The sequence below is a fragment of the Fulmarus glacialis genome, unplaced genomic scaffold (assembly GCF_000690835.1).
Source record: "Fulmarus glacialis isolate BGI_N327 unplaced genomic scaffold, ASM69083v1 scaffold9080, whole genome shotgun sequence".
Lineage (NCBI taxonomy): Eukaryota > Metazoa > Chordata > Aves > Procellariiformes > Procellariidae > Fulmarus > Fulmarus glacialis.
In genome coordinates this window covers 3,200-16,276 of record NW_009185759.1, presented here as the reverse complement: position 1 = coordinate 16,276, position 13,077 = coordinate 3,200, and the positions used below count along the sequence as shown (strand labels likewise).

Below are 13,077 nucleotides of genomic sequence, written 5' to 3'. Positions count from 1 at the left end.
GATGTAGGGCCTGCCCGCGACTGGGTCAGTCAGCACGGGATAGGGCTGTGCTGGCTGAAGGGGGGCGTGGGTTAGCAGTGCGGGGGGACTGTTGGTGCAGATAGGTGTAGTGTTGCTTTTTTTTCTGGGGAAGGAGGCCACGGGGCCACCCAATTTGTCCTGCAGGGTTGTGGGGTGAGGGCCTGTTTGTGGAAGCTGTGTTTATGGGCACTCAGAGGATGGTGGTGGCTGTGGTGAGCTGAATGCCTGACTGTCACAGGCCCTAACCCAGAAAGTGATGGGAGGGGGGTGGGACAGTATCACTCAAGGTGTTCCTGCTCCTTCAGCTTCCACATAAGCAGGCAGCTAATGCAAGAAAATGCTGACAGCCTAGGCTCAAGGAAGATGTAAACTAATCGGGTCATGGGGTGTGTGTGGAGAGGGGTATGGGGTCAAAGCTGTTGGGATAATTGCCCACTATTCCCTGTAGGTATCCAAACCGCTGGGAGTGGCCACCGAAGATGAGGTAAGAACAGACTGATGCATCTCCTTACTGCTTTTCTCATCGACGCTGTTTGCTACTTTTCCCCTTACCTGATATTAATCTTTCCTTCTGACAAGCCCATTTCTTTCTCTCATGTTCCATGGCTCTGCCTGTTCATCTTCTGTGCTGTGTTTGTAATCCATTGCTGTCTTTGGCAGCTGGTTGGAGAGTTCCTGCAAGAGCAGAATGCCCCTTTACTGTCCCGTGCACCCCAGACTTTTAAGATGGATGACCTGTTGGCTGAGATGCAAGAGATTGAACAGTCAAGCTTCCGACAGGCCCCTCAGCGAGGTGAGGGGAGCTAGAGTAGGTGGAGAGCTGGAAAAGATCTTGGTGTCATGGTTAAGCTCCTAGCAGGGTGGTTCCCATCTATTCAGCGTTTGTGAGATTGTTTCCAGATTTGGGCTTCCCAGTACACTGAACAAGTCCAGTGGAGATCAATAAGGTGTTCAGGGACTGGAATATGTGGTGTAAGAAGAAAGGCTGAGGAAACTGGGTTTGTTCAGCCTGGGGAAGAGGAGTCTAAAGGCAGGAAGGGTGGGGGATGGAGTGTCTAGTTGTGGTCTTCAGCAGCCATGGCCAGGATCTTCGTGGCAATACACAGCAAAAGGACAAGGGGCAATGGAGACAATTTGCGGAAAGGGGAACAGACTAGATGTAAGGAAACATTTCTTCCCTTGGAGGGCGGTTCAGTACTGGAACAGGTGCCTAGGGAGGCTGGGGAATTGCCAGCCTTGGACAAGTTCAGAAGTTACCTGATGAGTGCCGTGAGCAACCTAATCTCTAGCTTTAGTGTTAATCCACTGTGAAAACACTAGCAACCTCCAGAGATTCCTTCCAAGTGGAATCTTTCTGTGATTTTATTCTAAAAAAGAGAAAGGGAAAGATCAGAGATGATGGGGGCTAGCCTGGAACACTTAAATGATGCCTTTGAGTCCTCCAATTCTCACTTTTGTTTTTTTCTTCTTGTAGCTCCAGGTGTGGCAGCCCTGGCACTTTCTGAAAACTGGACCCAGGAATTCTTGGCTGCAGCAGATAGTGCTGGTGATGTCTCTTCAGATTACAATGATGCTGACTGGTCACAGGAGTTCATTGCTGAAGTGACAGGTGAAGGGTCCCTTTTGGAATTACTGTCAAGATGTTGCCCAGTCACATGCCTGTGTATAATGGAGAGTTACTGAATGTGAAATTGGAGTAATGCTTTGGGGCCCAGCAGTCAGTGTTTACTCTAGCAGCTTTAACAGGGAAAAAAAAGCTGCTTTGCGATGGCTTAGGCAAATTGTGAACAATGTGGTGTGGAAGCTTTTATTCAGGTGTAAGGGTCTTTTGTTTTTAGCTTAGGTTACTTGGAGAACTTAGAAGAAGCAGGCTATTCAAATTGCTTTTATAAAAACTATTATGATTCAATTGATGCAAATTCTGGAGATGGTCTGGTACTGCTTCTTGCTTACGTGTTCTCTAATTCCCTCTCTTAAGGATAATTTGCCTTTGGTACAAAGGTAAATATTGTTTGGTGTGCTTTGGCCAAATACTTTTTGTCAGTTTCATGGAGGTAGAGGGATGTTGCACCCTGGAAATGTGCAAAGTGAGTGTTTCTGGCCCAAAGGTTAAGCTTTCCGTTTCAAGCTAGCCAGTAGTTTATCTGAAAAGCCATCCTGTGTTGTGTATAGAGCTGGAATAGGGTCCTGTTACCATCCAAGACCTAATCTGGAAGTTATGAGTAAGATTTAAATAGATGCTATTCTCTTCTCCAGGAGTGGCCACTGTAGCCAGGTTGTCCCATTCTTTGACCTTCACTCTTTATACTTCTGGAAATATAAATCAGCATTTACAAAGATCTTTGAGAAAGTTCTGGTGAAAACCTAGTGCTTTGTAGGTTGTGTTTTTGACAGAGACTTGTAGTGCATTGCTAATTTTCTTGACCTACATAGTATCCCACATGGAGCAGACAAATAAGTTGTGAAATTCAAGTAGAGAATCATAAGGTTATTGGCACCACAGTGGCATCTATATTAATACACAGTCTGAACCTAAGCCTTGATTTTTAAATCAGAATAAACAAAGTTAGAAGAAACAAGCATAAACAATCTTTCTTTGAAGAGGTGCTCTTTGTATGTTAGCTAACTGTGTGTAAAGTGGAGAAAGCAAAATCTGAAGTAAATCTGAGTGATGGTCTGCCTATCTTAGTCTTCTCCCCATTCTTCCTGATGTCCTATGCAGATCCACTGTCTGTGTCTCCTGCCAAGTGGGCAGAAGAATACCTAGAGCAATCAGAGGAGAAACTGTGGCTTGGGGAATCGGAAGACCAGTCTTTGGCGGATAAATGGTGAGTCTGTCTTCTCAAGACTAGTTATTGCTGCTAGGCACTTGGATGGGTGAAGTTTGGATAGGTGATAGGAATCTGTTATGGCCTGAATGCTTTTTAGTCATTTAACCTAGATTGATGTTCTCAGGCCTTTGGTTTCAGAGAAAGAAGGAAACGATGCTTGGAGACTGAAGAGATTTTTAAGAGATCCTAGCTTTTCTATTTTCTAGTTCTAGGAACATATTGTGATCATGTAGGCTAACTTAATCTCATGCCTAATGCAAAGCTCCTTAAAGGGATTTCAGGAACTCCTAATCGAGCAGAACTTTTTTCCACAACAGATGCTTTTTTAGATTTAAAGATTTCAAGTACTAGACTCTACTAGTTGTAAACTTCCTTCACTTTATTCTCTCTGTCTGACAAACCACATCCAGCCTTTCCTCTGCATATTTCTAGATTCAGCCTTCCAGACATTATTTTCATGTTTTTTTGTGTGGTAGATTAAAGAATAGTCTACTACTACAGATCTTCTCTGTATAGATACCTGTTGACCACAGTCAAGTTTTTCAATTAAAGAAGCAAAACACAAGCAAGCAATTTGAGCTTCTTAGATCTTTCCCCAAAAGATATCTTGTGTATTTGGATTCTCCTTCCTCCTGGCTCTTGCTTTTTCTGATACCTTTCATCAAATATGGACATTCCTGCATTACTGCTGCCAGTTCCAAAGACTTCACCAAGACTGAATGTAGTGGTAGCACTTGGAACTGGTCCTATCCTCTGTAAGCCAGACAACGTATTGAGTTGTGTGCTTGCTGTGAGCCCTCAATCCACTGCGGAGTTGATGCTTTTCCAAGACACCGTTCCTCTTCCATAAGCACAACCTACTTTCTTTGTTCCTAGATATATGACCTGACCTTGTTTTTTGGTAGTGCTAAAACTTGCAATGTGTGATAGCATGTGAGCTTGCCAAAGAATCCAGACTGTTCTGCAGAACTGTGCTGTCACTGTAATTGTTTAATTCTGCTACTGTTTGTGTCAGTCACTTGCACAGTTAACCTAGTAGTAATTTTGAATTTTTAGAGATGGGTAAATCACTTAGGAGAACTCCAGAGTCTTTGGGGAGGGGTTGTATCCCTCAATACTGTTGTCTGGCCCATTGTGTAGACTGTTGTTAGTGAAAAAGTTCACTGTTGCCTGGTATTCCTTTTACTGCCTCTGAACACAGGTATGAGGAATATCAACCTGAGGATGATCTTAAGAAAACCGTTAGTGATTTCCTCTCTAAAGTGGATGATCCAAAACTCAAGAATTCTGAGGTAAGAAATTCCCTGACTGGGGCTGACAGGTATCTAGTGTGAATAAGGGGTGTGGGGAATTGAGAAGGGGGAAGACAGTAAAGGAATAAAGCCTTCTGCTGTCCCGTGTTTCCATTTCTTCCCTGATCCTTAGAAGTTGAACCCTACAATCCACTCTAGATATTATCCATCTGTACCACATGACTCTGGTGCAGTCCTGTTCTCCCCACCTTTTCGGGCCTTTTTTGCTCACTTTGCGGAGAGAAGCCCCCTTAGTGAAGGAGGGGGACATGGGCAGAGGGCTTGTTGGCAAAGCATCTGCCCAGCTCCACCCTTGTTTCATTTCTCTGCCACAGTTCCTAAAGTTTGTCCGCCAGATCGGAGATGGGAGGGTATCGATCGAAGCTAATCAGGTGACCCACAGAGACCAAGATCAGGCAGAGCAATGGGCAGCTGAGTTTATGCAGCAGCAGGTAGGAGCCCCAGCCCTATGTGCTCTGAAGGAGGAAAGCTTTTTGCCACAGTGCACAGTCTGGGAGTGAGGGAGAATGGCAAGTCCAACTCTCAGCAATGCTTTACTAATGAGTAGGCTGGGGGAGGTGAGGGAGGGGCTGTTGGGCTCTTCTTAGCAGAGTCTAGCCAGAAGCTGGGAAGGTATTTGGGCACTATGAGTTTTCTCGTCTCCCGTAGCACCTGGGAGGAAGGGGATATCCAAATGAACTCTTTTCCACTTTACAGCCCATCAGTTCTTGCTGATGGGGAGGAGGGGTCATCACAGACCCTTCTGCTGTTTTGGGATGTGCCCTGAGGTTGCCATATTCTAAAAAGAAAGGTGTGTTTCTGTTTCCAAACTCCTAGGGGGCATCCGATGCCTGGGTGGATCAATTTGCGCGATCTGGGAACATGTCAACTCTTGATACGGAATTTGAGCAGGCAAAGACTGCTGTGGAGGTAAAGCTGACAGAGGAGGAGGGCTGGGGTACCAACTGAGTGCCCATGGTAGGGTTACCTCTCTCCTTTGCATGCAGTGAGGAGGGCTAGAAACATTTAAGAGGGAGTTCTCTGGGGTGTCTATAGAGCTCAGTTTATGGTTGAGGTACTCTAGTCACATTCTGTTCTCCCTTCAGTCAGATGTGGACTTCTGGGACAAACTCCAGGCAGAGTGGGAGGAGATGGCGAAGAGAGATGCAGAGGCTCACCCTTGGCTCTCTGACTATGAAGACCTCAGCTCCTCATCATATGACAAGGTAATAGAGAACAGGGTCTCTCAGCCCTAGCACTGTGATGGGCCGCCTTGATGAGACCGGCAGTATGTCTGCCTCGCAGGTGAGCTCCACAGACCTCAAATGGTGCTAGGATTCCTTCTCACACTTATCTTTTGCTGTCACTTGCACCCTCATCGCAGAGCAGCTAGGGGTTAAACAAATACTGTTTTCAGTTGTGCTTGTCTGCAAATGCTGTCTAGTTCTTGTCCAACGCCAGATACCAGTTAATGCTGGGATTCTTTGCAATGAGTGCAAGTGTTGTCGCACCCCCTCCGCTCCCCAAGCTGGTAGGATCCACACCAGATGTTTAGTCTCTGTTGCAACTGTCTGGTTTGGGAGAATTTTTCAGTGCAGAGCAGGCAGAAAGACGAGCTATTGTTCTCTGATCTGTTACAAACTAGCAGAGAGGACGAGGTGCTGGCTGGTCTGCAGTTTGAGTGTTTCTGATGCAGCACGACTAGACTGTGCTGTACTGTAGAGAGTGCTTTTCTCCCTAAGCCTGTCTCCTAGCATTAACCCCTCTCTGTCTTCCCTGCTAGGGTTACCAGTTTGAGGAAGATAATCCCATGAGAGATCATCCGGATGCATTTGAAGAGGGGCGGAAGCGCTTGGAGGAAGGTGACCTCCCCAATGCTGTCCTGCTCTTTGAGGCTGCAGTGCAACAGAAGCCAGATCATATGGAGGTGAGTGAGAGCAAGATAACAGGCCTTGGCCAGATGTCCTGCTGCTTGCATCCTTCCCTTGTGAGGTGTCAGGGTGTGTGTAGAAAACTCACTTCAGTGTTGGGAGTTGTGCAGGGTGTATGAAAACATCTCATTTTTCTGTGGCTCTGGGTATGTAAGCTGATGTGTGTGAATCTCCAGGAGGGCTGTGGGCAAGGAGGTTTATGACTAAGGTCAGTTACAAAAAGCTCAAAGGCTCTGGCCCAGAGCTGTGTAAAATCTTTGGAGCACATGAGACTCTGTGTGGAGCCAAGACAAGGAATTCTCATCTCTTAAGTTGCTTTTGTGGAAGTCTTTATTGGCATTGCAAGTTTGGAGATGCTTATGGCAGATGATAATTGCTTTCAGTATCTGTATTAAAGACTAATTCTGAGCAGCTCGTTAGACTCTAGGGGTCCTGGTTAGGTCTTCCATCTAGATGCCAGGAGAAGATGTAACACAAAAGGGTTGAGAGAGATGGCTTGGGTCAGTCTTCATTTGACGCTGTGGGCCAGAGAATGATTTTTATACAGAAGACAAGTTTCCAGCTCCTAATTCTGTGAATACTTGTTTCCATAAAGCACTTCAGCTTCTGCAGGATGGATTGAGAAATAGAACAGTCTATGTGCCTTTCTCCGGGGGTAGAGGATGTGGATATTCACAGGAGGAAGAGGAAGAATGCAAATACACCCACGTTGTCTGTTTCTGGAATGCCTGCCTCAAGAACCCCAGGATGCTGGATTCTCAGTGTGTCTGATTCAAGCCCTGCTAATTGTATAGGATTGGAAATACCTAATTTGTTAATCCTGAGGCTTAGATGAAAGTGACTTCTTAGAACAGAGGTTCTTGGCTTCCGGGAATGCAGGCATCTGACTTTCTAGGGTCCTGGGAGTAGGTGAAAAGTAAGCAGAGGTTTTGGAGATCTACTTTAGCTTTAAAGTGGTCAAAAGGAGTTGCTAATATTCCTTTAGAATCGGCACTCTCTTCTCATAGGCAGTGTGGGCTGCAGGCTGAGCATAAATGGAGAGGTAGTTGAAACCTTAGGGGAAGAAATCTTGGGCCAGTTCTGGCTAGCTGTATTGAAAACATTCTGAATTCTTCTACTGTGACTCTGCGGAAGGTACAGGAGAAGTCAAGACTTCACAAACGGTACAGTGATTAAATAGACTTGAAGAATTGCTCTGAAGGAAATGTCATGGTTGCGTTGATCCAAATCGCAACCTTACCTTGAATCTCAGCTCTTCTGCCTGCAGAAAACTATGCAGTTATCACTGGTCAGCTCTTCTTGAGTTGCAGCTAGCTATATGGTGAGGCATTAGAGATTTGAGACAGTAGATTGCCTCTTGCTTGTGGTGGCTTGTTCAGTGTGTCTGGGTCTTTGCTAATGAAACAATTTCCTTCCCTGAGACAGTGGATACTGCATTTTGTGACTTATGTTCAAAAAACGGGTACTTGATGCTGACAATCCCGCCAACTATCTAGTCTACTTTTGAGCAAGGGGTGTGGTTATCAACATAAAGTGGACAGGTACTTTGAATTTAGTGCCTTAATTAAATATTCCCTACGTCAGCAGCCTGGAGATGGAAGTGGTTTTCATGTACTGGTGTCATGATGATTGAAGATTCAGTAAAATAACAGTGCTTCTACTTTCAGGTCTGATGGTCAACTCCCCAAGATTATCACTTGCTAGTGGACCACTGCACAAGTACATACAGCTGCCTACCTTGGGGGTCTCATTATTAGCACTGCTGCTATGCCACTTTGTTCTTAGGAAATAAGACATCTGCTTTTCGCTCCTTCCTCTGCAGTTGGACCACAGTTAGAAGTTAAAAGTGGAGATTCTGTGACTTAAAAGTGTAAAACTGCCAACAATTGCTTTATAATAGACCTCCAGGTAGACATTCACTTCTTCTTTTCACTATAACAATGCCAGTTTTATTGGCCTTGAGGACCTACGTGCCTTAAAGTCTATATATCTTTTGAGAGAAACTTACATCTGTGGCTAATATGTATACTTGCATATATTTGGTCTCACTCTAAAAATGTGTGGCATAATACAGTGGATTTAATCTCTGTGGTTTATCGGCTGATCTTTTTCTCTGGATGTGAAGAAGTCTGACGTTGTGCATCTTTATCTTCTCCAGGCCTGGCAATATCTGGGAACCACCCAAGCAGAGAATGAACAGGAGCTTTTGGCAATCAGTGCCCTCAGACAGTGAGTGTTGCAGAAGAGCTTCTGAGCATGGCTCCTTGTCTAGTGCATAGTGCCACCAGGACCATATGGCTAGCATGGTGTGCTCTGTCTTGATTGTGTAACCTCCTGTATCTGGGTGTCTCCCAGACTGATTTAATACTGTATTCACTTTTCTTTCTTTGACCTGCAGGTGTTTGGAACTGCAGCCTGGGAACCTCACGGCACTTATGGCTTTAGCAGTCAGCTTCACCAATGAGTCCTTGCAGAAGCAGGCATGTGAGACCTTACGGGACTGGCTACGCCATAAACCAGACTACGCCCACCTGCTGGAGAAGGAACCGGAGGAGAGTGTCTCGGGGACAAACCTGGGGCCTTCCAAGCGTGTCCTAGGTTCCCTGCTGTCTGAGTGAGTTAGGGTTACAAATTTCAGCCTTCAGCTGAAAGGCTTCTTGGAGGGTTGGGACTGGTCCAGGCAGGAGCAGAGGGAGCAGCCCAAGGCCAATATCCTTGTTCTGTGCTTCTCCAGCTCGCTATTCATGGAGGTGAAAGAGCTGTTCTTAGCAGCTGTGCGCAGCAACCCCTCGACTGTGGATCCTGATGTTCAGTGTGGCCTGGGTGTCCTTTTCAACCTTAGTGGCGAGTACGAGAAGGCTGTGGATTGCTTCAGTGCTGCACTCAGTGTGCGCCCCAACGTAAGAAAGGGCAGGCTGTGGATGCTGGAGGTTTATGGGTGAAGGTTTGGGTGGAGGTGCTGCTTGTATGAGGGGTATATTTTTGGTGTGCAGGAATAAGACAGACACACAGGGAAGGGAGGATTGGCTTGGAGCTTAAAAAGATCCAGTTTATCTCAGCCCTTTCTCTCTGCCCCCTCCTCCAGGATCATCTTCTATGGAACAAGCTTGGTGCCACCCTGGCCAATGGGAATCGGAGTGAGGAGGCTGTGGCTGCATATCGTCGGGCACTGGAGCTCCAGCCAGGATACATCCGCTCTCGCTACAACTTGGGCATCAGTTGCATCAACTTAGGCGCTCACCGGTGAGCATGGGCAGATCTGCTGTGACCCATGAGTGTGAGTGTGTTTGTGGGGGAGAGACTGTGATAGGTTACTAGGGCAGTGCCACACTGCCTGCAGCCTTCCCTTGGCATAGGAGAGCAGAGCGAGTGTGTGGACTCTGGCCTGAGAACAAAGTGTCATGCAGATGCAGTTGGAGTCGGGGCCATGTGGACTTCAGTTTCTGTTAAGAGGGAAAAGGGGGATCTCTGATGGTTCTGGAGCAGGGCAGGATCTGGTGAAGAAGAGGAAACTGTTTTGGAGGGGAAGTACTTCAGAAGCAAATGGGGGAGGGAGTATGAGATGTACCATCTTCTCTAGTAAGCATGTGTATGTTCTCATGTTGACAGTGAGGCTGTGGAGCACTTCTTAGAGGCTTTGCACATGCAGCAGAAGAGCCGAGGTCCGCGGGGGCAGCAAGGTGCTATGTCTGACAACATCTGGAGCACCCTCCGTATGGCCCTCTCCATGCTGGGACAGAGTGACCTGTATGGGGCAGCTGATGCCCATGACCTTCCCACACTGCTTCAGGCATTTGGCCTCCAGCAGTGACTCTGGGATGGACTCCCCTGCGAGTGCAGGGTTGGCCCAGCCCAGCAGTGACCTTCCTTAGAGAGAAAATGTTCACTAGGGTTCACACATATCTTTGCTCTGGTAGGGCAGATCATTGCAACTGTTTTTTCAAGGACCTCCCGCTGAAGCGTGCGACTTCCCCTACCTGTCTGTTGTGGCCTGAGCATCTCTGAGCGGTTTATGTTATCACCTCCATGACTGACTGACACTCTGCCGGTAGGCAGATGATCAAAGTGGGGAAGACGGCAACATCCAGCCCTCTCACCAGACTGCGTTTGCAGTAATGCCCAGCTTGGCTATGAGACCTTACGATAGCCGTTCTGCAGAGACTACCTGCTGGACGTGTCTCTAGTGCAGATTGCTTTGGTGGGGTGGGATTGCCATTTGGTGAAAGGATGAAAAATTCTGGGTTTTGAGCATGCTTCCCCCATGTGTGTGCTTGCATGTGTGTATATGTGGGTTGCTAGGGAAAACTGGGGGCTGCAGTCCCCTTTTCTGGGTACTGATAACTTCATGGTACAGCCAGATGCTAGTTTCTCAGTGTCTCTTCATGAACCTTTTAAGAGCAGAGTATTGTACCTATGCTAGGGACACAGGTGGAAGCTCTTACCCTGTCAGGGTAAGAAGAGATCCCAGAGTTCAGACTTGAGGGAACAGGATAAGAATAAAAGTCTAAAATTTAACCTTTGCTCCCAGAATATGGTGGGGAAAGGGTCAAGTCTTAATTTTCACTTGATCATCTGTCATTGTTTTCCTTTGTGCAGAAGTTCCTCATCTTGTGTGTAACTGAATCTTATTAATTATAAATATCTGTATATGATTCTATTGGGGAAAATGTTTTTTAATTGTAAAGTATTTTGTATAATAAAGGGGGGAGAATTAAAATTGCCAAGATGACATCTTTCTCTGTGCCTCTGTTGGAACTGCTTGCAGTGGGTAGTATAGATCTCTGGGGGTATAAGCCCATTGGTTTTTCAAAAGATAGACCGGAGTCTCTCTCAGTTTCTGTCTCCCCTTTTGACCCAGGTTTTGTTTTATTGATAGCTCATATGCAAATGAAGCTTAAAGGACCTCATTTTGCTGTAGCCTCAGGCTTCAGTTCTGTGAGCCAGCGGAAGAGTTTCCCTGTGCCAAAAGCTCTCTCTTTTTCCTTGCTTAGATTTAGGGGTCAGTGAAGCACTTTTTTTCATTTTCTTGCAATCTGCAGCGAGGGAAGTTGTGTTACATTTTATCACCTCTTTGAGGAACCTGACTGCTGCAGTAGTCAAGACTGGGGGCTTAGGCAGGGAGCACTTACCTTTCCTCTTCCACCAGGTACCTTCGACCATACCTCTACTTCATAGGCTTATTTTTCTCTCACTACTGTAACAATTGGGAGCAGAAAGTGTGTGCAGAGAATAGTTCTTGCTGTATGTCTTCTGAGCTCTAGCTTCCCCTGTGTCTCCCATCCAGCCCTGTGGCACTGAAACCTACATGCACTGTTCTAAAAAATTGCTGTAATGCATGCAAAACAATTTGCTGCTTTTGCTGTCTAAACAAAAGGGAAACACTGCTTCTGCGTCCTGCTCACACACACCACTCCTGGTCAGAGATGTGCCTTTTGGTTTTTACTGATGTCAATCCTTCTGTCAGATTCTTCTCTGCTCAGCAAAAGAAAACATTAGTGCCTCTGCTGTTCCTCACCTGCTGTCCAGGTGTTCTCCCTTCCCCAGTTCTCTGTTGTCCCTCTCACCACCGATTTCCTTTGCCTCTTCGCTGCACCACGTTCCTCTCTGTTCACACTCCCGTTATCACTGCTTGGCCTTCCCTTTTTCTCATCCTCAAGTGCCATTAATGCTTCTCCTCTCCTTGGCTTCCTAGTTGTCTCAATTTTCCTCACTGTTTGGCTTAATCTGTTCACTTTGTGCTTGGTGTCCTTCCCTATCACACATCCCCTCCTGTCCCTGCAGCTAGAGAGGGCTGTCACAATTTGTTATCTTACCCTGTAAATCGTTCTCACTTTCTTCCCTCCCTCCCACCTTCTTAAACCATCCCACAGCATCTGTGCTACCTTTGCTGAGGCCAAATCTTCACCTAGACACTAGTTGCTACTTAGTCTCCCACGGCTGAGTAAAGATTGAGCTGCCTCTATCCAGATGATGTCTAACCTTCTCCTGTTAAGAATTGTCTTTGGAAACAGAGTGTTGGTGCAGGGAACAGCAGCTGGCTGATTGTATTTGCATACTAGTTCCAGTCCACACCTTTTGCCTGCCCTTTGCAACCCTGTCTCTGGCCACTTCCGAACCAGGCTTGCACTGGGGCTCTGTAATGTAAGTATCTTGATCCTAGTTTGTATTTCCAGCTACAGCCACATCTTCTGTTGCCGAGCCCTGTTGTACAGCGGGGGTGGGTAGCAGGTACTGAGCATTTTAGATTCACAGAAAGGTAAGGCAGTGAGGGATGTTTGGAGGTCCCTAATCCAACCCCCTGCTCACAACAGGTCTGACTTGAATGCTAGATCAGGTAGCTGGGGGCCTTATGAACAGTTGTGCTCTGCAATTTTTGTACTTTCTGTACTTTCTCCTCTTGTACTTTCCCCAATGATAGGCAGGGCCTATCACCACTAAAAGCATGTGAGGGATCCTAGCAGGCCTTTCTTTGTTCTTTACTAAATCCATGGGCATCACAGGACACAAACTAGATCTTTCATAGGACACTGGCCATGTGGTCAAAGAGGATGGTTCAGTACATGTTCTTCCACCCACGCTTCTTGCCGTGTTTTTGCTGTATTTCTTCCTTCAGTGTTTATTTGCTGCTTAAGGCCCTAAGAAGTCTTAGAATCTTGTCTCTTGGTGTTGGCCTTACTCAACACACAGCTGGGAGGTACCAGCAAATGAAAATTTGTGCTTTGAGATCCTTATACCTCTAGCCACAGTGCTCCTCATTAACTTCCATGCTTGTCAGGAAGGTGGGTGTGCTGCCATTGTATACTTTGCTTTACCACTGCAGTTTCCTCATCTTGAGCTGCTAAGCCTCATTATGATCCTGAGTTACAACCCTGTGATCTCTTGTTTTGGGTCCCAGGCTCCTACCTCTTTTGCCTGTGTGTGCTGAAGCCTTTCCAGTCTGGAAGGGGCTCAGACCAGTCCTTCTCTAGAGGAATGCTGTAGGGGTGGTTACCTGAAGGGGGT

At 46.5% G+C, this 13,077-nt stretch overlaps 1 protein-coding gene across 2 annotated transcripts in view; it reads left to right on the top strand.

Annotated features, from left to right (window-relative positions):
• PEX5 (peroxisomal biogenesis factor 5) overlaps positions 1-10,298 on the top strand; it is a 10,487-nt gene extending 189 nt beyond the window's left edge. Inside the window, exons 2-16 of one of the 2 annotated variants that reach the window (XM_009577382.1) lie at positions 8-28; positions 470-505; positions 682-814; positions 1,496-1,630; positions 2,744-2,849; positions 4,054-4,144; positions 4,480-4,596; positions 4,982-5,074; positions 5,251-5,370; positions 5,928-6,071; positions 8,234-8,304; positions 8,474-8,689; positions 8,810-8,975; positions 9,161-9,318; positions 9,685-10,298. In XM_009577382.1, the coding sequence (XP_009575677.1) occupies positions 8-28; positions 470-505; positions 682-814; positions 1,496-1,630; positions 2,744-2,849; positions 4,054-4,144; positions 4,480-4,596; positions 4,982-5,074; positions 5,251-5,370; positions 5,928-6,071; positions 8,234-8,304; positions 8,474-8,689; positions 8,810-8,975; positions 9,161-9,318; positions 9,685-9,886 (1,809 nt within the window). In that variant the 3' untranslated portion in view covers positions 9,887-10,298. The remainder of the gene's footprint in view (positions 1-7; positions 29-469; positions 506-681; positions 815-1,495; positions 1,631-2,743; positions 2,850-4,053; positions 4,145-4,479; positions 4,597-4,981; positions 5,075-5,250; positions 5,371-5,927; positions 6,072-8,233; positions 8,305-8,473; positions 8,690-8,809; positions 8,976-9,160; positions 9,319-9,684) is intronic. The other variant, XM_009577457.1, reaches the window with a different exon arrangement.
• The last annotated feature ends 2,779 nt before the right edge of the window (positions 10,299-13,077 follow it).